A 26458-nucleotide genomic window follows, 5' to 3' on the forward strand; every position below is an offset into this window, starting at 1 on the left:
GGATCCTGTGCAGAGTAAGGGCAGGCGTACACTTTCCCGGACTTCTCTCTCTGAGAGGTGGGTTATTAGACGTTTCCGGGTGTTAGGGAGACAGACACATAAGCATTAGAAGCATTTTTTTCTCAGGTTCTCCCCGAGGGCTTCGCTCCACCAATGCACCTTGACAGTTTCTCCCAGATCGACAGCAATATCCTTTGTCTCATGATGACTCCATGACGGCATCTCAGAGCCCAGGCTGGTCGGACTCTCTCTTCGCTGCTTGCCTTTCCAGCTCAACTCATTGTAAAGAATCAGCTTTTAAAGATTGCAAAGCCTGTGCGTGCTGCCCAGGGCCTCACCCTCACCCCCCTCTTTTCTCTGCGCGCTGGAATCAGGCTTCCAGAAAGTACTCTTGTGCCACTCCCAAAAGGCTGCACCTGATTTATATCCGTAGCGTCATAGAGGATCATTAACTTCTCTACACTTTCTCAAACTTATTAAATTATGAAACATGTGCTGCACCTGAGTGCACCTTGGTCTCCCGTGGTGATTGGAGGGGTGAGGAGAGACGTCTGGAAGCCCCACCCTCCCCAGAGCCAGCCCAGCCCAGGATCCCTCTCTTTCTCTCTCCCTTTTGGCAGACAGTGAAGACGTTAATCTCTTTCAGCGGAAGCAGGTTCCCTTCGTTTCTGTCCTGAGAGGAGGCCTAACAGGAGCGGACCCCAGGTCACCATGAGCTCTGCCATCACCGGCTGGGAGCACCCCGACCCTCTGGTGAGTGCTGCTGAAAGAGAGGGAAAGAGAAGAGAGGAACAGGCAGAACGGAGGAAGGGCATGGAAGTGGGGTCCCGGCTGGGGGTCCCGGCGCCCTAATTCACTATTCATGCTCAGGACGTGTGGCTTACGTTCGAGGCAAGATTTTAGATTATTAGACTGGTGTGCAGCTGCCCTCCAGATCCCCCCATCATGAGGCCAAGACTCCTCCCTGAGCACGAAACCCGGTGAGTGCATTCTCAAGCAGGGAGGAAGCGCTGGAAGGTTCTTTGAGTTTTGCCTTTATTCACAGTTGGTCTCTGCTGAATCTAAATGTCTAAATATTTGCTTTCTGGGCTCCTCCGTGTTATGATTTCTCTGATCAGAAGGACTTTCTAAAACAAAGCAAAGGGAAAGAGAGAGGGCATCAGAGAGTGAGACAGAGAACCAATATTTACCAAAGCACCAGTACCCCCCGGCCACTCTCTGTGTTTTATTTTCCTCCTTCCAAGCCAACGAAGCAGGTGCTTCTGTTCCTGGATGAGGAACCTGAGGCCCAGAGAAGTGACAGTGACACCTCTGGAGGCTTCTCCGGCGAATCCTTGAGCCCCGGCCCCACCACCTTCCCAACCCATTATTGAGCACCTGCAAGGAGCAGGATAAACGGAGTGAAAGAGTGAAGACACTCTTGTTCGAGCCACTGCTCCGCAACAGGTGGCAAGAGCTCCTCTGCGTCGGGGCCGGACAGCAGCCCCGGGTGCCTGGGGGCTGAGTGTCCCCTGCAAACCCGGGCCGGATCCCCGCAGTGGTCCTTGGAGGCTACCCACAGGGAAGAGGCCCCTCAGCTGTCTCTTCCAGGAACTCTTGGGAGGCCCGTCAGACATCTCTCTGCTTATCTCTTCAGAATTCTTTCTGCCCCTACTGTCATGGAAACAGAATGAAATCAAAGCAAACAACCATCGTGGGAAATCAGAGACTTCCATGCCGCGGTTCACCTGCGGCCACGGGAGCGGGGCGGGTCTGGGCCTGCACCCACCCTCTTTCCAGCGGTCCGTCTTCTCTTCGTCTGCGGCCACACTCTGCGGGGATGTGTCTGGTTTCGCATGCCTGTTGCCCTGCTAGAAACTTTGAGGGACATTAAGGAGGGGGAGACAGCTTCCTGACCCTGAAAACTTATGGCCTAGCTAGGGGAATGCAGGACACGCAGAAATGCTTCTGGTCCAAGAGAGAGGACGGGGAATTATGCAACAGAGAGGCAGAGCATGCTGGGAGGTGTGGGGAGAAAAGTCCTGTGGGTGCGGGGAGGTCCGCAGAAGTGATGGGGAGGAGGTGATGAGCTCTTGCAAGTGGGAAGGGGAAGCAGGGGACTCCAAGGGGGCCCCAGGGGGAGCTAAGATGCTGACGCAGGATAACAGAGGCCACATTTGGAGAAAACTAGACAACCCCATTGGCTAGCGCCGGGTGCATGGGAGTGTTAGCCAACAAACCTAGAGGGCCAGGCCGGTGACCAGAAGCTGTGGGGGGTGTGAGGGGAGTCAGTGGGGCAAGGGACCCCTCTTCCTCCCGGGAACCCCACTGCTGTCCCTGCACCTGAGTCTCCCCCTGCCTTGCCTGTCTGCCCCGGGCCATTGGGTGCTGCTCCCACTTACACGGGCACGCTGCTTCCACTCGTTCGGTCCACACTGAGCACAGGTGTTGGCTGCTGTCGAAGCCGGGCCACATGGAGGAATAAGGCCTAATCAGCGCATTCTAGGACCTTCCAGCCCCGCAACAAAGATGGGTGCCGTCTGTTGGGGTAACTGCACCCTGAGGAGAGCTTTGGCAGGTGTAGACACAGGGCCACGGGAACGCCTCTGAGGGCAGCTCCAGCATTCTGGGGCCAGGATCCCCAGCTACCTGTCTGGAAGGGAGATCTGCTCCATTTTCTGACCTTGGAGTTGGCCCCCACCCCTTTTCCACAAAGCGGCAGCTGTGCAGACGGGCCTCAGGCAAAGCAGCCTGTCCCCTCTCGGGACTCCAGACCGTACATGCGGGCCCTGCTGATGTACAATGTGGAAAATACTGGTCTTTTTTTTTTTTTTTTTTTTTTAAGATTTTATTTATTTGACAGAGAGAGAGAGATCACAAGTAGGCAAAGAGACAGGCAGAGAGAGAGGGGGGAGGCAGGCTCCCCGCCAAGCAGAGAGCCCGATGTGGGGCTCGATCCCAGGACTCTGGGATCATGACCTGAGCCGAAGGCAGAGGCTTATACCACTGAGCCACCCAGGCGCCCCAAAATACTGGTCTTTTGAGTTTGGACCTCGACATCTCAGACTGGCCAGCCATGATCCCTGTGCCATGGCCTCTTGCCCCTGGCAGGCCATCCATCCCCCGAGATGAGACCAGAAAGTCCACTTGCTTCCTTCTAAAATGCATAGGTATGTCCCTCTCTTGTTCCCAGCAGAGGGCGGACGACGGGCTCAACTGTCACCATGATGGCCAAGGCGGGAAGAAGGCCGGGCAGGCCGGGCGCTCCAGCAGCAGCCAACCAACCTATAGCGTCCTGGATGTCCCCCCGTGGTACCTCTGCATTCTCTTGGGCATCCAGGTAACACCACCCAGCAGGCATGGGGCCCAAGGAGGCTCTGCCTCAAGAGCCACACGCATGACACCGGGGCCGAATTGGTCAAGAACCACAGCTTCAGTTACTAATATTCTTGTCTTCCGCATTGTTGACCACTGGGGGAACGCCAAGCTCCTCCTGTCTCTCTCATTCTCATTCATTCTCTCTCTCTCTCTCTCTCTCTCTCTCTCTCTCTCTCTCGGTGGGGGTGGGGGGATGGGCATGGGGGGTTGGAATTAGCAGAGGATCCTCCCTCATGCTGAGTGGATAGGTCACACCAAGAACACCAACTGCATCATTTTCACGAGACTCATTTCAATTTATATGATTCCCAACAATTAAAAAAATGTGATGAGCAGCGCTTGGGGAATTTGGGGAGACAAGCATAGTCAAACACTTGTGTTTGAACATACCAGATGCAGCCTTCCCAGATGACCACTGGTGGTTTCTATCAACGTGTAAATCATGTGCCCTTTAACCCAGTCCCCAGCACTTAAGAATTTCTCTGTGGGTATGAGGGCAAGACCTGTTAAGATAAGTACAGAGATGGTCTTGTAACGTTATTGGTGCTGGTAATATCAAACCCCACAACAAACAAATAAGCAAAACCCTAGAAACTACCCAATTATCCTTCAAAGGGAATGGGTCGAGCAAATTGTGACACATTCGAGCAGGTGACTTTTGTATGCAGCTGTTAAAAAGAGATACATTTATCATGCAGTTAGGGAATATTCCCCAATGTGTAGATTGCTTTGGGTAGTATAGACATTTTAATGATAATCTCTTCTTCCTATCTACGAGCATGGAACGTCTTTCCATTTCTCTGTGTCCTCTCCAATTTCTTTTACCACTGTTTTATAGTTTTCAGAATATAGGTCTTTCATCTCTTTGGGTTTATTCCTAGGTATTTTATTACTTTTGGTGCAATTGTAAATGAGACTGTTTTCTCAATTTCTCTTTGTGCTGTTTCACTATTGGTGTACAGAAATGCAACGGGTTTCTGTGTGTTAATTTTGTATCCTATGACTCTACCAAATTGGTTTATCAGTTCTACTAGTTTTTTTGATGGTCTTTTGGGTTTTCATGGTATCATGTCATCTGCTAAGAGTACAAGTTTGACTTCTTCCTTAGCAATTTGGATGCCTGTTATTTTTTTGTTGTCTGGTTGCTGTGGCTGGGACTTCCAGTACTATGTTGAAAGAAAGTGGTGAAAGTGGACATCCTTGTCTTGTTCCTGACCTTACAGGAAATGCTCTCTGTGTTTCCCCACTGAAGATGATATTAGCTGTGGGTTTTTCATATGAGGTATGTTCCCTCTAAAGCTCCTTTGCTGAGGGTTGTTGTTCTTTTTAAATCATGAATGGATGTTGTACTTTGTCAAATGCTTTTCTGCATCCACTGAAATGATCATATGGTTCTTACCCTTTCTCTGACTTATTCCTTTCCTCTTTATCCTTTCTCTTGTCCTTTCAATGTGATGTATCACATTGATTGATTTGGGAATATTGAACCACCATTGCAACCCAAGAATAAATCCCACTTGATCACAGTGAATGATTTTTTTAATGTATTCTTGAAATCAGTTTCCTAGTATATTATTGAGGATTTTTGCATCTATGTTCATCAGGGATATTGGTCTATAGTTCTCCTTTTTAGTGGTGTCTTTATCTTGTTTTGGTATCAGGATAATGCTGACCTCAGAGAATGAATGTGGAAGTTCTCTTTCCTTTTCAATTTTTCAAATAGTTAAAGAATAACAGGTATTAACTCTTCTTTAAATGTTTGTTAAAATTCACCTGTGAAGCCACCTGACCCTGGACTTTTTGTTTGTTGGGAGTTTTTTGCTTATTGATTCAATTTCTTTCCTGGTTATCAGACTGTTCAAATTTTCTGTTTCTTCCAGTTTCAGTTTTGGTATTTTGTGTTTCCAGAAACATATCCATTTCTCCCAGGTTGTCCAGTTTGTTGGCAGAGAGTTTTTCATGATACTCTGTTGCAATTGTTTGTCTTTCTGTGGTGTTAGCTGTTATTTGTCCTCTTTCATTTGTGACTTTATTTTTTCATTTTTGATAAATCTGGCCTGAGGTGTATCAATTATATTGATTTTTTTTTCCCCAAAGAACCAGCTCCTGGTTTCATCGACCTGTTCTATTGAGTTTTTTTGTTTGTTTGTTTATTTTTAGCTTTTCATTTATTTCTGCTCTAATCTTTATTATTTAATTTTTTTTTTCCTGCTGGTTTTAGGTTTTGTTTGTTGTTGTTTTTTTCTAGCCCCTTTAGGGATAAGGTTAGATTATGTATTTGAGATTCTTCTTGCTTCTTGATCTAGGTCTCTATTGCTGCAACCCTTCCTCTTAGAACTGCTTTTGCTGAATCCTAAAGTTTTGGATTGTTGTGCTTTCATTTTCTTTTGTTTCCGTGTACTTCTTTTTTCTTCTTTTATTTCCTGTTTAACTCATTCACTGTTTAGTAGCATATTACTTAACCTCCATGTGTTTGTGATATTTCCAGATTGTTTTCTGGTAGTTGGCTTCTAGTTTCATAGTGTTATGGTCAGAAAAGGTGCATGGTAGGACTTTGGTCTTCTTGAATTTGTTGAGGCTTGTTTTGTGGGCTGATACATAATCTATTCTAGAGAATGTTCTATGTGCACTTGAAAAGAATGTGTATTCTGCTGTTTTAGGATGAAATGTTCTGAATATATCTGTTAAATCCATCTGTTTCAGTGTGTCATTGAAAGCCACTGTTTCCTTGTTGATTTTCTGTTTAGCTGATCTATCTATGGATGTAAGTGGGATGTTAAAGTCCCCTACTATTACTGTATTACTATTGATTAGTTCCTTTATGTTTGTTATTAGCTGTTTAAATGTGTTTGGGTGCTCCCATATTGGGTGCATAAATATTTACAATTGTTATATCTTCTTGTTGGATTGTCTCTTTTATTATTATATAGTGTCCTTTGTCTCTTTGTTTTGAAGTCAATTTTGTCTGAAATAAGTATTGCTACTTGGCTTTCTTTCTTTTTTAAGATTTATTTATTTATTTGAGAAAGAGAGAGAGAGAGAGCATGAGCAGAAGGAGGGACAGAGGGGAAGAATCCTCAAGCACACTCCCTGCTGAGGGTGAAGCCTGATGCAGGAATCTATCTTATAACTCTGAGATTGTGACCTGAGCCAAACCAAGAGTTGGATTCTTAACTGACTGAGCTGCCCAGGTGCCCTCCTCCTGTCTTTCTTTTGACATCCATTTGCATGATAACTACTTCTCCCTCACTTTCAATCTGCAGGTGTCTTTAGGTTTAAATGTGTCTCTTATAAGCAACATATAGATGACTTTTTTTTTTTAATCCTTTCTGACACCCTATGCATTTTTATCGAAGTGTTTAGTTCATTTACATTCAAAGTAATTATTGATGGATCTCTGTTTACTGCCATTTTATTACTTGTTTTGTGGTTGTTTCTGAAGATTTTCTCTGATCCTTTCTTGTCTTTCTCTCTGTCATATTTTGCTGATTTTCTTTAGTGACATATTTGGATTTATTTCTCTTTATTCTTTGCATGTTTATTAGTGGTTTTTGATATATGGTTGTCATTAGGTTTGTCTATAACCTCTTCGACAAATAGCAGTCTGTATTAAGTTGGTGGTTGTTTAAGTCTAAACCCATTCTTTTCTCCTCTCCTCCCATGTGTGTGTGTGTGTTTTTTTTAAGAGTTTATTTATTTATTTGCCAGAGATCACAAGTAGGCAGAGAGGCAGACAGAGAGAGAGAGGAAGGGAAGCAGGCTCCCTGCTGAGCAGAGAGCCCAATATGGGGCTCGATCCCAGGACCCTGGGATCATGACCTGAGCCGAAGGCAGAGGCCCCAACCCACTGAGCCACCCAGGCACCTCTCTCCTGCCATGTGTTAAGTATATGTTATTATATTTTATATTTTTGTGTGTATGTGAATTCCTTGACTTACTTTTTATAGAAATATTCATTGTTACTGCTTTTGTGTTTCCTGCTTTTGTACTGTCACTTTTGGTCTCTCCTTTCCACTCAAAGTGTCTCCTTTAATATCTCTTGAGGGGTTGGTTTAGTCGTCATGAACTCCCTTAGTTTTTGTTTGTCTGGGAAACGTTTTCTCTCTCCTTCTGTTTCTGAATGATGTTCTTGCTGGATAGGAAGTATTCTTTTTTTTTTTTATCATGATAATATTTTAATATCATACTTAACTGCCCTACACTGCTCAGGAACCCCTGGAGTATTCTTGGCTGCAGATGTTTCCCATTCAGCACTTTGACCAAATCATGCCTCTTCCTTTCTGGCTTGCCATGTTTCTGTTGAAAAATCTCCTACTAGCCTTCTGGGTCTTTCCTTGTAAGTTAATGACTTCTTTTGTCTCACTGCTTTTAAGATTTTTTCTTTATCACCATAGTTTGTGAGCTTAATTACACTGCATCTTGGTGTGGGTCTGCTTTTGTCGATGTTGTCAGGAGTTCTCTGTGCCTCCTGGATCTGGATGTCTGTTTCCTTCCTCAGATTAGGAACATTTTCAGCTATCATTTCTTCAAATATATTTTCCGTCCCTTTTTCTCTCTTCTGCTTCTTCTGGGACTCCTATAATACAAATGTTATTACATTGGATGGATTTACTGATTTCCCCAAGTCATTCTTGCTTTGTGTAATTCTTTTTTCTCTTTTGTTCAGCTTGATTACTTTCCGTGACTCTGCCTTCGAGGCCACTCATTTGTTCCTCTGTTTCTTCTATCCTGTTTTTCATCCCATCACATCTGCCCTCATTTTGTTTACTGAGCCCTTATAGCTCTGCTGTGTTATTCCTGATCTCTGTGTTAAGGGTCTCACTCACATCTTCCACTCTTTTCTTAAGTCTGGTGAGTATCTTTATGATCATTGCTTTAAATTCTCTGTCAGGCAGGTTACTTACATCTGTTTTGATTAGCTCTCTAGCCATGGCCTTGTCCTGTTCTTTCATCTGAGATACGTTTCTCTGTCTCCCCATTTTGTCTGCCTCTCTGTGTCTGCTTCTATGTGTTAAGAAAGTCAGCTATGACTTTGGCTCTTGAAAGTAGTGATGTGGGTGCCTGGGTGACTCAGTTTTTAAGTGTCTGCCTTCAGCTCAGGTCATGATCCCAGAATTCTGGGATCGAGTCCTGCATCAGGCTCCTTGCTCCATCGGGAGTCTGCTTCTCCCTCTGACCTTCTCCGGTCTCATGCTCTCTCTTACTGTCTCTTTCTCTCAAATAAATAAGTAAAGTCTTTTAATGTTTTTTAAATAAATAAATAAGAGAGTAGTGACTTTATGAAGACAAGGTCCTGAGTGTCTTGCAGGGCAGTGTCCCCTTCTCACCAAGACCCGGCCCTTCAGGGGAGGCTCCGGTGTGTTGCTAACACGTTGCTGTGGTGTCTGAGTCACTGCTCCTTTCAGCGCATCATCTGCGCTGCTGTTTGGCTGTTGTGGGCTGTGCTTGCTCTCCGTGGTGTTAGTGGGACCCAGGCAGGCCAGCTCTGAAGGGGCAGCACCACCAGCTCCCTCGTTTTCAAAGAAGTCCTCCAAGCACGCTCCACAATCAGTTTGGACAGACCTGTCTCCTCTTTGCTCCAGATGTGGTATAAACTGCTGTGTTTTGTTTTTAAGATTTATTCATTTATTTATTTGAAAAAGAGAGAGACAGAGGGAGAGCGAGCTTGGAGGGGGAGGGGCAGGGGGTGGGAGAGAGAGAGTCCCAAGCAGACTCCCTGCTGAGAGCAAAGCTCACGACACAGGGTTTCGTCTCACAACCCTGAGATCACCACCTCAGCCCTGAGCCGGAACCAAAGTCGGTCGCTTCCCCGACTGTGCCAGCCAGGCGCCCCTAAACTGCCACTTCTACGTTGCGTCTCCCCACAGGCTGCTGGCTCTTTAAGGGCGGGGACCCGGCTGTCACGCGCCCTTCTGATTGGCCCAGGGCTGGGTCAGCTGACTTCTGCCGCTCTAGGCTTCAAGTCTCCTCAGGATTTACAGGCTCCTGGAGTGCAGCCGCTCTGGTGTTTAAAGCCGAAGGGTATGGGGATTCGTCTCCCCTGTGTGAGCTCCCTGGTGCCAGGACCCATTGCTCCGCCCTCTCTGTGTGCCCAGGTCGCTCCCCGCGGCGGGCAGCCTCCCGCCATCTTTCCGACCTTCCTGACCTTTCAGACGCAGCTTCTTCTCTATATTCGGTCGTGGCATTTGTTCTGCTGGTCTTCGGGTCACTGCTGGGTTTCTTGACTGGGACGGGGGTGATAGCTCGCTGTGAGCGTGGAAGGGGGCGAGCTCAGGATCCTCCGCCCCGCTCCCCGGCCTCCCGAGCTCCAAGTCTCTCGCCCACTTTTAAATCAGATTATTTGGGTTTTGCTGTTGAGTTCCTTAGATATTCTGGATATTACCGCTGTACGGGGGTGGCTCAGTCGGTTAAGCATCTGCCTTCAGCTTAGGTCATGATCCCAGGGTCCTGGGATCGAGCCCTGCATCCGACTCCCCGCTCAGCGGTCCTGGGATTCTCCCTTTCCTCCTGGTCGTGCTTTCTCGCTCTCTCTCCTAAATTAATTAATTAATTAAATATTTAAAAATTTGGATATTAACCTCTTATAGATAGACGGTTTGCAAATATTTTCTCCCATTCTGTAGGATGCCTTTTTATTGTGCTGACTGTTTCTTTGGCTGTGCAGAGCTTTTTACTTTGATGTAGTCCTGCTTTCTTATTTTTGCTTCTGTTGTTGGTGCTTTTCGTGTCATAGCTAACAATCTTTGCCAAGACCTGACGTTAAGGAGCTTTTCTGCTGTGTTTTCTTGTAGGAGTTTCACAGTTTCAGGCCTTAAATTTAAGCCCTTAATCCGTTTTGAGTTCATTTTTGTGAGTGGTGCGAGATAGGAGTTCCATTTTTCATTCTTCTGTGTGTGGCTGTCTAGATTTTGCAGCACCATTAATTTTTTTCAATTTATTATTATTATTATTGTTATTATTTTTTGCAGCACCATTAATTGACGACACTACCCTTTCCCCCACAAGTCTTTTGGCTTCCTTGTCAAATATTGGTTGACCATATGTGCATGGGTTTATTTCTGGGCTCTCAATTCTGTTCTTTTGGTCTATTTGTCTACTTTTATGATAGTACCATTCTGGTTTCTCCTTTTTTGTTTTTTGGATTTTTGAAAATAACATGCTTCCAGTTTTCAAAAACTGCTATCAAATTCAGCAAAAAATCTGCATATGTCATTGGTAAACGAATGAAATCCGGTATATTTTTATTATTTCATTTTTGCTGTACTTTTTAAGGTAAAGGAAAATAACAGCCAGTTTTCAGGTACAATGCTGTTTGATTACAGTAGCTTTATAACAAAGTTTGAAATGAGGAATTATGATGGCTGCAGTTTTGTTCTTCTTTCTCAGGATTGCTTTGGCTATTTGAGGTCTTTTGTTGTCCCATACAAATTATAGCATTGGTTTTTTTTTTTTTTTTTTTCCTATTCTTGTTAACAAGGTCATTGAAATTTTGACAGCAATTTCATTGACTCTATACCTGGCTTTGAATATTATGGACATTTTTTTTAAAGATTTTATTTATTTATTTGACAGAGAGATCACAAGGAGGCAGAGAGGAGGCAGGCAGACAGAGGGGGGAAGCAGGCTCCCTGCTGAGCAGAGAGCCTGATGCCAGGCTCAATCCCAGGACCCTGAGATCATGACCTGAGCAGAAGGCAGAGGCTTAACTCACTCAGACACCCAGGTGCCCCAGTATGGACTTTTTTTTTTTTTTTGAAGTATTTATTTACTTGACAGAGAGAGAGATCACAAGTAGGCTGAGAGGCAGCCAGAGAGAGAGAGAGGAAAGCAGGCTCCCCGCTGAGCATAGAGCCTGATGTGGGGCTTGATCCCAGGACCCTGAGACCACGACCTGAGCGGAAGGCAGAGGCTTAACCTGCTGAGCCACCCATTTAATGACATACATTCCTCCTCCCTTCTGCTAACTTTAGGCTTACTTTATTCTTCTTGTTCTAGTTCCTGGAGGTGTAGAATTAGGCTCCTTGAGATTTTTCTTCTATGCCTTTATCACTATGAGCTTCCCTCTTAAAACCACTTTCCTGTGGCCCAGGAATTTTGATATCTTGGGTTTCCATTTCTGTTTTTCTCATTTTATTTTTTTGTCATTTCCCTTTTGATTTCTTCTTATTCCCATTGGTTTCTCAGGGGGATCTTGCTTATTTTCCACAGATTTGTGAATTTTCTGGTTTTCCTCCAGCTTTATACCATTACCATCAGAAAAGACCCTTGGTATGATTCCCTTCTTAAATTTGCCACGGCTGTTTGTGACTTAACATATGATCTGTCCAGGGGAATGTGCTTAAGGCTTCCTGGTCATTAGTCTTGCCCTCACCTTGTACATTGTTTTAATTATGAGCCTCTTGTCTTGTTCTTCTTTTTTCCTTAGATTTTTTTAAAGAATTTTTTAAGATTTTTAAAAAAGATATTATTTATTTATTTGACAAAGAGAGGGAGCTCAAGTAGGCAGAGAGTCAGGCAGAGGGAGAATGAGAAGCAGAGGAGGGAGCCTGCTTCTAGGCTCGATCCCAGGACCCTGGGATCATGACCTGAGCTGAAGGCAGACACTTAACCGACTGAGCCACCCAGTCACCCCTCTTGCCTTGTTCTTATTCTTTTTTTTTTTTTAAGATATTACTTATTTCAGTCTCAAGTAGGTGGAGAGGCAGGCAGAGAGAGAGAGAGAGAGGAGGAAGCAGGCTCCCCACTGAGCAGAGAGCCCCATGCGGGACCCTGAGATCATGACCTGAGCCGAAGGCAGAGGTTTAACCCACTGAGCCATCCAGGTGCCCCACCTTGTTCTTATTCTTAAGACCCCCTCTTTGGTTCCTGTTATGTCCTCCTGTTTTGTGTCCTTGCCTGGGTTTCTTACCCAGAATATCAGTTCCCAGTGTTGGGGTTGTGCCCTTGAACCCCAGACCCTCTGGCTGGGTCTCTGTTTTTACTGCCTGGTCTCCGTCATTCCCACTGTTGATCTGAATGTCTGCCTGTCACTCCTGGTCAGGCTCCTCTGAGACCAGAGGTAGAACTCTTTCCTCTGGCTGGGGACCAGGAATGAGGGTTGGGGAGGCATCCGCAACACCGACGTGCTTGTCCACTCTCTCTGCTCTGCCCACAGCACTTCCTCACGGCCCTGGGGGGACTTGTGGCAGTGCCGCTCATCCTGGCCAAGGACCTGTGCCTGCAGCATGACCCCCTGACTCAGAGCTACCTCATCAGCACCATTTTCTTCGTCTCTGGCCTCTGCACTCTCCTGCAAGTGTTTTTAGGAGTCAGGTAGGTAAAACTTTTTTCCCCTGGCTTATGACTTTTCCTTGCTGGAGTATCAGCGAGATTTGCTCTGCTTGCAGCTGGAGAGGTGGTTAGGCAGCTGGTGGGACCTGCTAAAGGGAACACGGGACTAGGAATCAGAGCCTGGGTTCAAGTCCTTACTCCAACACTTAACTGTCTGTACTAGCTAGGATTCTTGATTAAAGTTACATAAATCCAGATTAGCTTAGGCAAAAATTCATTCTTTATTAATGTATAAGATCAACGTAGGAGAAAGGCAAGGTGCATCACATGTCAAGAACAGGGACTCGGAAGATGGGACTTCTCTTGTTTCTATAGAGGCCTTCCCCTAATGTTTGTGAGATGCAGGGCAAGAATACAAACAGGTTCCCACACACTGTGTGTCTAAATATTGGAGAGTTACAAACCGAAGTTACAAATTCTTAGATAAGATCTGTTCTGATCATTCTGCCTGGAAGGCCAGGTTTGAATTTAGAATTCTGCCACCGCTCTAAGTTCTACTTTAGGACTTAACCTCACGGGAGGCAGGGGCAGCCCCTAGCCTGTGGCCTTCCCCCTTCTTTTCCTAGCTCAAGCTTTGCTCCAGAGCCCAAATGGTCTAACATGCATGAATGTGGACACCCCAGCCTGCTTGTCCAAGCTCCACACCCAGCCCCAACACACACACGCGCATACACACACATACCACATTCCCCAAACAGCAGACGCTTGGCCCTCCTTAGGCTTGGGGGTGTGCACATTTGCTTCATGGTCGGCCTTCAGCAGGACAGACCTGGGGAGGAGACCCAAGCAGCCTCTGGAAAAGACTCAGGGCCATTTACACTGAGAATTCTTGGCTCTCAAAGGGGAGAGGCACATGGGTTTGACGTGGACATGTCTCCCAGAGAAGGCAGAGTGGAGCCCTCTGGAGCGTCGGGCTAGGTGCAGGGGGCTCTTCTGTCCTGTCTGAAGATAGTCTCCTCATCACACTGCCAGTGCCTGACTATGTTGGCGCAGACAGGCACCCCGCAGAGGAATGTAGACAGGCTCTGGCAGTCCTCGCACTTTTCTCCCAAAGCAAGTGAGATCTGCTCTGGAGAGTCTCCCGTTTTAAAATCCCAGGGAAGAGCACTGATTGGTGCAATATAAGCCAAATGCCCAGCTCTCACCCACCGGGGCGACAAATATGGAGACTCCCCTTGAGCAGTTTCCCAAAGAGTCAGGGAAGAGGAGTTCTGTTCTGAGGAGACGAGTTGGCAGAGGCTCACTAGTGGGGTACGTGGTTTGGGACCCATAAAACAAGGTCGATGCCGGCACTGTCTTTCCTCCCTTAGAGTCCCACTGAGATGAGCAATTGTTCAAATTGGTGCAGTCACCTTTTAGAAACAAAAAACATCCAGTCCCTTGTGTACCTATGTAGGCCGCTAAAATTAGCCCGAGTAACATGGAGTTTTTTTGCTCTGGCGCTGGCCTGGACAAAATCGTGGGGCCAGGAAAATGTTTTGTTGGAGCTTTCCTCCTCCTCACTTCCATACCTCCCCTCTTCCTGCTCTCCACCACTACCCCCTGCCCCACCTTGATTCCCAGAGTTCCACACTGGGACGCAGTGTGGGGCTGCCATCTGCTTGGGAAATCCCTCTCTGTGGCCTTCTCTGGCCCTCTTCCGCTCATCCTCTCACCTCAGACCTGTTAGTCCTGTGTCTTCTTCCTTTAACATTAATTGAGCATCTAGTTCAAGGACAGATCCGGGCTCTGTTCCGCCTGAAGCTTGCACAGTTTTTGGTGTCCTCTTTAAGGAAAAGGAATCCAGAAGTATGAATACAAAAGCATATGTGAGAGAGAATATTATTAACTTGGAAAAAAATCACAACAAATCACAAATTTTGAAAAGTAGATAAACACCACAAATGCTGTAAATTCCAAAATACAGCATGGCATTTTTATTATTTAACATTCTTACGGCACCCTATCATATTTCTCCCCCACATTTTATGCCTGCGGACTCTTTTCTTCTTTAATTGAAGGTTGTGTACTCTTTGATCACCTCTTCATTTTATAAAGAGAAGGAGAGATCATTCAGTCACTCCTCTAGCATGGGTTCATCCAAGTTTGCTTGGAAATACTGGTAGCTGAGATACAGAAATGCTGCTGTAGATTTGTGCCCTGCAAACACAGAAATTCTGTTGTGTTTGATTTCTATCAAAAAATTTTAAAATGTGCGCTGCATTTATAAGTGTATATGGTGCGTTGTTAAGTATATTCTTTTTTTCAAGAGTTTATTTATTTATTTGACTGACAGAGATCACAAGTAGGCAGAGAGGCAGAGAGAGAGGGGGAAGCAGGCTCCCTGCTGAGCAAAGAGCCTGATGCAGGGCTCGATCCCAGGCCCTGAGATTATGACCTGAGCCAGAGGCAGAGGCTTAACCCACTGAGCCACCCAGGTGCCCCTATTAAGTATATTCTTGAGAGGAGACAGAGTCCATCTTGACTGCATAGAAATGAGAACCAAATCTTCTCTGGCAGTTTCACATATCTGACGGTGGTCAGGTTTTCCACAGACTTGCTTCTGGCGCCGTGCATTTCAGACCTTGTTTCTCATCCACCACCCACATATGTCAAATGCCAGGTGCAGTGGGACACATTCATAACATCATGTGACCTCAGGTTCTGTGCCCTCATGCCATGAAGTAGATCGAGCTGGCGTGGGGTGGGGGGTGGGGGGTAGGAGCATTGCAAGAAACAATCATGGCACCAAGGTGGCTAGAAATAAATTAAGTATCCGTGGGTGGCTTAGTGGTCTCAAACCACATAAATACATCCTACCACACTCAAACTCAATTTATCCTGACTCAGCTTCCCCTTAGGCAGATCCTAAAAGTGCTTACGGTATTTCAAATACCGTCTGATGCAAGATTCAGGGTCCGCAAGGTGGCGGTACAAAGAGATAAGAGTTGTAGCCAAATGTGGCTGAAACTGTTCACTTTTGCAAAGTCGACAAAGACATATGGCTAGTGAATGCAGGGTAGGGACCCCTCCCCGGACTTTAGAAGGAGTCAGGCAAGTGAAAATCCCTTCGCCAAAAATCTCCATTTGACCTAATTGTGCCAGGCCTGTGCTCAACCCTGGGGTTGTGAAGGGAAATGGAAAATATTTCCTGCAGTGGGCTTCTGGCCTGACCTATCTTGACAGGAAATGACTGGACAGGAAAACATTAATATGCATGTCTTCTTTGTCAGTTATCTGAATTAAACCACACAGGTCTAGATGATATGGGGCTGGCCCCTACTTTCCAGGAGAGGCTGACTGTAGATAGCGTTCCGAGGACTGTATTCACTCTTGGCATGGCCATTTTGCCTGAATCCAATCAAAGGCACTTTGCAAAGTGCTTCCTTTGCAAGTCATTTCCAGGTGATATGCCAAGGCTTAAGTTCTTAACGATCTCTGCTGAGGAGTGGGACACACCTGCCCACAGCATTGGTGGGTTAGTTCCCTGCTCTCTTTCTTCTGTCACCATCTCTTAGAGCCAAAATTTCTTCCAGATCCCTCATCAAGGACTCAAAGAGGTATAGGGTTTGCTCTGGTTTCTCTCTCAGAACCCTAAAATGCAGATACCTTCCCCCATTTTCCAGGATTGGCCCTAGGTATGTAAGAGGCTGCATTAGCATTAGGGAGGCCTTGCAGGAACCTGTCTGGGGACCTGGGGACCCCACCCCTGTCCCGGCCCCATGGAGAGTTACAAAGGGAAGAGCATTGAGCTTCGAAACTGGAGGCCTGAACCCTAGTCTTGGCTTCTGTGCCATGGGAACTTGGACAAGTCACTTACCCTCTTTAAGCCTCAATTTTCTCATCTATAAAGTGAAGGAGTTCAACTATACAGTGTCTGAAGGCCTCTTTGATCTCTGTTATGGACAGCTCTGATGTTGACAGAGAATATGATGAAGTGCCCTATTTTAATTGGATTACCGGTAGTAAAAGCACCTGTGGGCTTAGCCTGATGGTGGGTTTTGTGAGAAACAAACTCATCAGGAGTTAGGATCCAAAGAACTTGAACTTACCCCTTCATTAAATATGCAGAGAAAGAGGGAAATAAAATTAGGACATAAAATCACCCTAATGTCTTTAGACTAAGGTGAGGGCAGGAATAAATGTGCCTTTGGCTCTACCCATGGAAATAAGCTCCCCTCCCCCCAGATGCTGATAAGTAACTTCCTGAGACATTATGGATTATAAAACCTAGCTGATAGTCCATGACTCAAAGGCCAAGTAGATCTGATTGCTGTTTATTTGGTGATAACCCAAAACAGGCTGATGTTGCAATAAGATTTCAGAATATCTTAGTGATTAAAATGACATTAAATAATAAAAAATGATAAGATTTGATAACTGCTGCTCTTTTTTTTTTTTTAAGGGAGTGCACGTGCAGCATGGCGGGGGGGGGTGGGGGCAGAAGAAGAGAGAATCTTTAAGCAGGCTGCACGCCCAGTGTGGAGCCCAGTGTGGGGCTCCATCCCACTATCCTAAAATCAAGAGTTGGACGCTGAGCCAAAAATCAAGAGTTGGACGCTTAATGGATTGAGCAGCCCAGGTGCACCACTGCTCAGTATCAGAGCTCACAGTCACTGCACCCAGTGTGGGGCGGGCAGCTGTACTCCTTGGCAACATGGATAGCTGCTTCCCTGGTATGACTTTAGGGGTCTTAGGTGCATCCCCCCAGGAGCCTTCCTCACTTAGGCTGGTTCTATAGAAAGGCCATACCGACCAACAGGCATATATAGTTTTGTGGCCACTTTGCTCCTGCCTTCTTGACAGCCAGGTCACCAGATGTACCAATGGAGCTCTGGCTGGAGCAGGAACAGTGGTGGCTTTGGGGGTAGAAGAGTGACCGGGCCATCCATCGCAAAAGAGGAGTCCCGAACACGGGGCTGGTACTTCTGCTTCCTCTGGGTTTAAGTTGAGTAGTTACCAATAGGGGAAGGCACATGATGACATTTCCTTATCTGGTCCAGGGAGCTCTGTAGAAAATGAACAAAGTGCTCCATGTCCAGTAGGAAGTAGCTGGGACTCAGAGTGCTCACTAATTCTTACAACACAGTGACCCCTTAAAACTCAAGAGGAATTCTTCAGTCCCATCTTATAATCCTGGGTCTCTGCTCCCCGTTCTGATCGATTTCAAAGAAAAGTCCCCGTGACATCATCCTTTACCCACTCATTGGATTGACTCAAGAAGGGAACATCAAAATGATGACATGGGTGAGGTTGGATTCCAGCAGTTCACCCTCCAGACACATCTCTCCCCAACGGTTGACCACTTCCCCATTTACCCACAGGCTTCTTGAATTGCACATGTCCCAACCCCAGACCTTCTCAGGGCAATCATCCAGGTTCTCAAGTGCATAAGGCATATTGCTCTCCCTAGAGGAGACTTCATGCTTCCTTTCCTCTCTACCCTGGACAATATTTGCATTATTTTCTCCTGAAGTCCTCATGTTTCTGTGAAGAGGAACTGTTTTTTTAATTTTTCTAAAGCCTAGAGAATTATATTAGAAAATGCACACAAGGAGCTTAGCTCAGTGCCAGGTACAGAAATTTATTTTTCACATCAAGGAAAGGATTGTACTATACACAAAATTTTGTACCCTCCCTCTCCTTTTTATTTTTATTTATTTTTTTTTTTTTTCTCTCCTTTTTAATAAGTAAAAAATTTTAATTGTAAAAAACAGCTCTCCTTTTGCTCTTGCTCTTTAAACATATACAATGCACTGTAATATTTTTCCATTTTAGCAAGCACACTTCTGCAATAGTATTTTTTAAAAAATGATCACTTAGTATTTCATTCTCTAGAATATATAATTATATTCCAATTTATTTAGCTATTTCCTATTAAAGAACGTTTAAACTGTTTCAAGATTTTCACTATGGTAATAGCAGCCAATGTAATTTATAATTATGAGAGGTAGAAATTATATGTATACTGAGAATCATTTCTCTGTTTGAAGACAGAAAAAGACTGGTAGAAATCTTTAAGGTTATTGGTGGGTGGTTTACATTATATATGAAAGGTATTTATTATGTGAGTGCTGATAACATTTATCTGGTTAAAAATAAAAAAAGGCTAGAACAAAATGTTAATCATTTCCAGGTTATAGAATTAGGGTGATTTAAATTTATTCTTTATATTTTTCTTTATTGCCATTTATTTTCCTTCAATGTCCATGTATTACTTCATGACTGAGAAAAGTAGCAACCATTTAAAATGTATTTTTAGAACAGTTTTGGGACATGTTTTGTGAGCCATACCCTTTGAACCTGTGCCTGAGAGCAAAAGTCCAGTAGGTTGCCTCTTACTATCTTGGAGGAGGGACTGAGAGCTATGGATGTAGGCCCCAGCCTTGAGACAAGTTCTGAGAGCCTACACCTTTGCAACTTCACCTTCTTTCATCTTTGTTTCCCCAGTTCATTTCTTCATGATCGGGGTATAGCTCAGGGGTAGAGCATTTGACTGCATTTCTCCATGATCAGCATGAAAGCCCTAAAAACAAAGATGGGCAGGTATGTCTTTGGGGAAGAACAGAAGGGAGAGCTGGAGCAATGGCTCCCAATCCATCACTTGCTTTGGGCAGAGGGATGCAGTGGGGGGACTGGGGTACTCTCAGGGTAGTAAGCAATGATAGGTTTAAAGAAGATAGACAAACAGGCTTCCCCTTCCTACCAGAAGTCTTCCTCCCTCCTTTTTTTTTTTTTCTAGACTGAGGCAAACATTTCATCCTTTTAAGCTGATTATTTAGGTACTATCCTCCAAATCTCTAATTAACACACGTCCCTTTTAGGTATTACTAATCAATGCGCCAGTATCGATGTTTGAGGTCTCCTCTTCTTTCACAGACCCTCACTCACCACATACAAGCAGACTTCCCATCCTCTTATTCTTCTATGCTCCCAGCTTAGTTCAATATTCCGTGTCGACATTATAATTAATGACTATGATATTATTTGGAGCTGAATCATGTTCCCTTTTCCTGCCCAAATTTTTGTTTTCCCTGGAGTTTACATCTTTCTTGTTTCTAATATACTTACTTTTCTATGTACTTATTTCTAATTCAATTCTATACTCCTTGCTTATTGTCTAAATTTTTTCTTAATAATTTCATTCACAGGGCACCTGGGTGACTCATAAGGATAAGTGCCCAACTCTTGATTTCAGCTCAGGTCATGGTTACAGGGTCATGAGACCAAGCCCCACTCCACACTCAATGTGGATCCTGCTTAAGATTCTCTCACTCCCTCTTCCTCTGCTACTCCGTTCCTCCCCTCCTCATGCTCTGTCTCTTTAAAAAAAATTAAATAAATAAAATATAAATAATAAATAAATAAAATAATTTCATTCACATTACCTTCATCTTGATGAACTATCTCCTGGAACTCTCTTTCTCTATTTTGAATGGTTGCTGTATATAACTGGTATACATTATATATGTCATCCTCAGATGCCCTTACATCCCTATCCTGGAATTCCCTTCATGTCAGTTCTCAAGTCTAGGTCTCTTGTTCCCATATATTTTTCTTTTTTTGAAGGAGCACAATAATCCAGTAGCTTCCTGAGAGAGAGAGAGAGAGAACAAGAACACAGGAGATAAATTTTGTAAGACTTTGTTTATAAGAAAGTATCTGGATTCTACTCTCACACTTGATTGATAGCTTAGCTGGGTATAGAAATTTAGGTTGGAAATAATTTTCTTCCAGAATTTTGAAAGCATCGTTCCATTGCTTTGTAACGTTCAGTGTGATTTTAAGAAAGCCAAAACTTTATGTAATCTCTCCTCCTTCCCCCAACCCAGAAGCTGGAAAAAAAAGAAAAAACTGCTTTATAATCCCAGTGTTGTAAATTTTTAAGTTATTTGTCATGGCCTGAGTTTATTTTCATCCATTATACTGTGTACTCAATAGTTCCCTTTAATATGCGAAGAGTTATTTTTCAGTTTGTTTGAGTTTCTTTCTCAATCTCCTTTTACTCACATGCTGGATTTCCTGGAATGGTCCTCTAATTCTCTTACCTTTTCTTACCTATTTATAACTTTTTGTGTTTTTGGTCTTTGGGGAGGAGGAAATTAATCAACTTTATCTTCCATCATGCTACTGAATTTATTTCTACTCTAATACTTCAAGAATTTTTTTTGTTTTCTGAATATTCTTGTTTTATGCATCCTATTCTTGTTTTATGAATGCAAGATCTTCTTACTTGCCAAAGATATAAATGAAATGAGAATGTGTTTGAAAAAAATTATTATCTCTTGGGGTCCGTGAGTGGCTCAGTTGGTTAAGCATCTGCCTTCAGCTCAGGTCATAATCTCAGGGTCCTGGGATTGAGCCCTGAATTGGGCTCCCTGCTCTTGGGGAGTCTGCTTCTCCCTCTCCTCTCTACCTGTGCTCTCTCTCACTATCTCTTTCTCTCTCTGTCTCCAATAAATAAATAAAATCTTTAAGAAAATTATCATCTTCCTACAGGACAAGTTACTTTCATTATTGTTTCTTTATTTGGTTTCTTTATTTGGTTCTCTGTCATCTAAGGTCCTGTGGTTATCTTGTGATCCTTGTATATCTGCTCATATTTAAAGGTTGGGTCTCAAAAGTTTGACTGTAGGTTCTGAGCCTGAGACTGGATCTTGTTCACTTTGGACTTCATTGTTGCATGATACATAGGAATGCCACATAAACCAAATGCAAGGGCCACCATTTACATTGTACTCTTGACATGTTGTCATGAATTTCGAGTATGTTTATACTTTTCCTAGCATAGTTGGGGAAGCCTAAATTTCAGTTACTTTATGCTTTTCCACTCAGGTTGTCCTATCCTCCAGAAAAGGACCTTCTAGCCCCTTGCCTGGAGAGTAAAGGGCTGGCTGGAAATGTGCTAGAAGCTCAGTGGGAAAGTGAGCTAGATGTTTTAGTGTTCTGTGTGTATATACTAAATGAATCACCCCAGTGTTCAGTATGGTATCTCCACTTCACCTGTGCCAGTTTCTCTGCAGAATCCATAGACCCTGTGTCTTGCGTTTTCTACAGAATAAACTAGTCTTCTGCCAAGATGGGGAAAGGACAGTTACCTGACTGGTACTGAAAAAGACATTAGACCTGTTTTAGCTCCACATTTACTCTTACATCAAGAGCCAGTATTTGATATGTTGTGAGTTTTTCAGTGTAATGTCATTTACCTATTGCTAGTGTAGAATACTGATTCCCCGGGGGCAGTCAGATCAGTTACCACTATCAATCTACTCTCTATCTTTCAAAGATCTCCTGCTCAGATATTCTTATCTTGTGGTTTATCCCTCTAAAATATATTTTAAGGTCATTTTATTGGAGTTTCAAGAGAGGCTGATTGTATAATCTCAGAAGTCAACAATTTTCTTACTTTGCAAAAAAAGAAAAATCCAGTACACATTATGAATATTGAATCTTTGTGTTTATTAATTGCCATAAACGTTTTTAGTGTGTCTTTATTTTTTATTAAGAAATTTTTGCCATATCAAAGCTTTTATGTTTCTTTGGTAAAATTTATTACTTTTTTCCTTTGCTATTTCTCGATCTACTTTTAGACTTAGAAATCCTTTCTATATTCAATAGATAAGACACATAATCACCTTTTTAAAAAAGTACTTATATGTGTGTTGTTTGGGTTTTTAAATTTAACTCTTGAATTTATTTGGGATTTAGTTAGGTGTATTGTAGAAGTGAGTCCTCAGATTTATTTTTTCTCCCTAAAAGCCAATTTTTATCATTTGTTGAATAAATGGGAATCGAGACTATTCATTACATACTAAGTTCCTATATATCTGAGCATCTGTTTGTTTCAGGGCTACTGTTTTCTCCCCATTAATTTCTTTGTTGTGTCTTCAACCATTACCACACTGCTTCGTTTTTGGTTTTGGTTTTAAGATTTATTTATTTATTTGAGGAGTGGGGGTGTGCAGAGTGCAGAAGCTGATGACCCTGAGATCATGACCTGAGCTGAAACCTAAAGTTGGATGTTTAACCAACTGAGCCACCCAAGTACCCCCCACCCTGTTTTAAAATTGATAAGTTTCTACTGTACTTTATTCAGCTGGGCATGCTTTCCTCATTATTCTTTCCTTGAAAAGTCTTTATAAGTTATTCTAATTTTTAAATTCTTCCAGATGAATTTTTAAAGCATTATATGAAATAAAATATTCTCATTGGGATTTTGATTACATTTGCATTATATTTAAAGATTAACTTGGAATAAGTGACACTTTTATAATATCGATTTTTCCATTCAAGGAACATGCTATATGCCTCATTTAGCTAAGTCATCATATATTTTCTATTAGAATTCTGTTTAAAAATATCCCAAGAGGACACCTGGGTGGCTCAGTCGGTTGAGTGTCTGCCTTTGGCTTGGTCATGATCCCAGAGTCCTGGGATCTAGCCCCACATGAGGTTCCCTGCTCATCAGGGAAGCCTGCTTCTCCCTCTCCCTCCGCCTGCTTGTGCTTTTACTCTTTCTCTTTAATAAATAAGTAAATAAAATAAAAATATCAAAGTGGGGCTATAAGGTGGCTTAGCCAGTTAAGGGTCTGACTTTAGATTTTGGCTCAGGTCCTGATCTCAGGGTCCTGGGATCGAGCCTAGTGTTGGCCTCCATGTTCAGGGTGAAGTGTCTCTCTCTCTCTCTCTCTCAGTCTGCCCTTCCCCTCATATTCATTCTCCCTCTCTCAAATAAATAAATAAATCTTGAAAAAATATTGTCCCGAGTTATTCTATAATACAGGTATATCATTTGTTATTTTTGAGCATACTCAACAATTTTCACTTGCTTCTTAAAGGAAATTTTTTTCTCTAAATTTCAGAGCAGGGAAACATTTCCCCTCTTCTGCGGGATCTTTTTCAGGCCCAAGTCATGCTGAGTTTTCTGTTTATTCATCACTTAACTGGAAGAGATCTATGTAGTCATAATGTCTAATGGACAAGATCAACTATGACCATTCTCTCTTAAGTCCAACAGACACTAAGTCTGACTTTTGAGTTTTCATATTGGTCTCTGCATTTTCCAATTTCAGCAAGAATCTTGCTAATTCAGTATAGTCAGCATCCTCACCTTCCACATCTGACTGGGTTCCTCATTCTCTACCATCGTTCAGGTGATGTCTGATCACCCTGGCCTGCCTTCAGCAGGATTTCCCCACCTCCTACCTTATCCCTGATGTTTCCTCTTGGTCATTTTCCAGCCCCTGACCCATCCCTGCTCCTGGGCTATAAATTCCCACCTTTTCTTATGGTATTCGGAGTTAAGCCAGATCATTCTCCCCTACTACAGAACTACATTGTAGTCGTCTCCTTGAATAAAGTCACTAGAATGTCATTAACTAGTGTCATGAATACCTTTTTCTTCAACAGGAGAACCTGAGAGCTCTGAGAGAAGGGTGGGAGTTTATCTTCCCAGTGCTTTCAAAAGGGTAGATATTTCTGTTTCTGGGTTAAATCGGGACTACAAAGAGAGGAAGAAAAATGTCTCCTCTACTCATTAACATAAGCTCTAGTTTGTTCTTAGCTCATGCCTTGTCATCAGTTGTTTTTATAACAAACACGCTGTTGCAATTTGGTGGGTGACTCAGCCTTTCTCATCAGGGCTTCCCCACTTCCGAGCTGAGCCCTCCTACCACCACTTGCCCTCCCCGCCCCCAGCCCCCAGTCTCTTCCAGCCCAAGAAGTGCAGCGTCACTTCCCTGAAGGGCTCTTGAGATAACTTTTGTACCTTTATAATACTATGTAAACGTAGATGTTAATAGTAGCCCTGGGGACACATTCCTCTGGCTCTGCCAACCCAATATACCTATCCTATAAGACATGTGATATACATATTTTGACATTTAACCTTTTCTTAGGAAATTTGCAAGTCATTGTAAAGAAGAATGGCAGGGCATCTTCTCTTCTTCAGACTCAGCATCCTCATGAGACAGTGAAGGCTGGAAGGATAGCCTGGGAAAGTCTGCCCACATTTTATACCGGATGTTGTGAGGGCAGCAATGGAGAGTTGCAGCCAGATCCCACTCTGAGCCCAGACTGGCTCTTCCTGTAAAGGTTCATGAGGCTGGGAATGTAGCGAGTGGGGCTGGGAGGAGGAGAGGAAGAGCCGGAAGGTAAAACCGGGTGGTCTGAGTGTAGAGTGGTAGGTCCTTACTATATTGTGATATAATTGTAAGTCCCTTCAATCCTATTTGACACAAGGTGATGTGTAAATGTTCAAAGTAATACACAGCGTGTTGGAACTTGTGGGACATGGTCAGAGCACCTCCTTCAAATCAAATGTGACAAAAACAAGAACCAGGGAAGGGGGACCTCTGAAATAGGTCCAACAACAATACTAGAGTAATAAGCTTCAAAGTGATGAGTAGATGCAACAGAAGCAACTCCATCCCGACAGACACGTGTTGTGATATCATACGAAGAGAGCTGTGCCTCAGACGTTAACCCTTAAATGTTAACACAAGCCCCTACAGTAGAGAGATTGTGTCTGTTTTAAGAACTGGATCAGTAGTAAAGTGGAAGCTTTGGAGCTCTGTGCAGGTGACGCTGTACAACCTGCAGGGCTGAGTACAGTGGGCCACAGAGCAAGGGGATAATTAACGTAAAGACACAGCCTTGGACCAGCCCGAACACAGGAATTCCAACAACACAAAAGAAAACAAAGGATGCAGAAAAACAAATCTTAGAGAACCCACCTGCAAGAGTTGGAAATGCCAGACAACAGTTTTTTTAAAAAAACCCACAATAGAGCATCTGTAAGAGAAAACACAAAAGAAAATGTAACATACACCACCTTCTCGGGAAGTACCCACACATTTCTGAGGGAGTCATAAAGTAAGGACAATAACTGCTGTCTGCTGAGCTCCTCTGGGCCCCAGGCACTGGCCTCCACATTTATATATATTTAATCTTCATGGCTATTCCCCGGGGAGAGGACTCTTAGTTTGTTAAAGATGACACTAAGGCTTGCAGAAGTTGGGCAGCATGCCTAGCTAGGTCACACAACTGATAGGAGGTAGAGCCGGATTTAAACTTGCTGTAGGTGTGTTTCTGCTCTTTCTCAGTGTCATAGGGCAGTGAGGAACCTGGATGAAGAAGGAGGAGCCCTGAGCACTCCTCCTGGTTAACTCTATGACCTCAGGTCAAGATCCTCTACCTATGCAAATGACAAGGCCAAGCTGGATATGTTTCAAGAGGCTCTTCCGGATCTAAAATGTTGAGTTGGTTCCAAATCAACAGTCTATAGTTTATAAGAGAAACATGCAAGTCAGAAGGCACATGTAGAATAATAGTGAATCATACCCATGTGCAGATTTTAAAAATATAGAGATTGTCATCATGGTCGGTGATAAATGAATCAGGAAGTTGACAAGAATATAGATAGGCATCAAGGTCACCACCAAAGGTAAGACATACATATAACAACAAAAGCCTAGAATAGTACTGAGTGCACATATCCTATACACATACTGGGGACATGCATAAAGGAAGAACTAGCAGAAATGCAAGGTGTGTATGTAGATCTCTCTCTCTCTTACCTATATATGTAAAGGGTACTGATAAGAAGTTATGTCTGGGGTGCCTGGGTGGCTCAGTCCATTAAGCATTCAACTCTTGCTTTTGGCTTGGGTCATGGTCTCAGGATCATGAGATCCAGCCCCACGATGGGCTCCGCACTCAGCACAGAGTCTGCTGGAGATTCCCTCTCTCTACCTCCCCCTTTGCTCCTGCCCCAGCTCGCACTCATGCACTC

The 26458-nt window shown here is 43.8% G+C and overlaps 1 protein-coding gene across 5 annotated transcripts in view; it reads left to right on the top strand.

The window, feature by feature from the left end:
• Nucleotides 1-476: 476 nt before the first annotated feature.
• LOC309845379 (solute carrier family 23 member 1-like) overlaps nt 477-26458 on the top strand; it is a 46015-nt gene continuing 20033 nt past the window's right edge. The window contains exons 1-3 of one of the 5 annotated variants that reach the window (XM_082693278.1): nt 477-753; nt 3173-3319; nt 12512-12669. In XM_082693278.1, the coding sequence (XP_082549404.1) occupies nt 712-753; nt 3173-3319; nt 12512-12669 (347 nt within the window). In that variant the 5' untranslated portion in view covers nt 477-711. Of the gene's footprint in view, nt 754-1925; nt 2005-3172; nt 3320-9267; nt 9379-12511; nt 12670-26458 lie in introns of those variants that run through there. The other 4 variants (XM_082693279.1, XM_082693281.1, XM_082693280.1 and 1 more) reach the window with 4 other exon arrangements.

Source organism: Mustela nivalis (assembly GCF_964662115.1).
Source record: "Mustela nivalis genome assembly, chromosome: 12".
NCBI lineage: Eukaryota > Metazoa > Chordata > Mammalia > Carnivora > Mustelidae > Mustela > Mustela nivalis.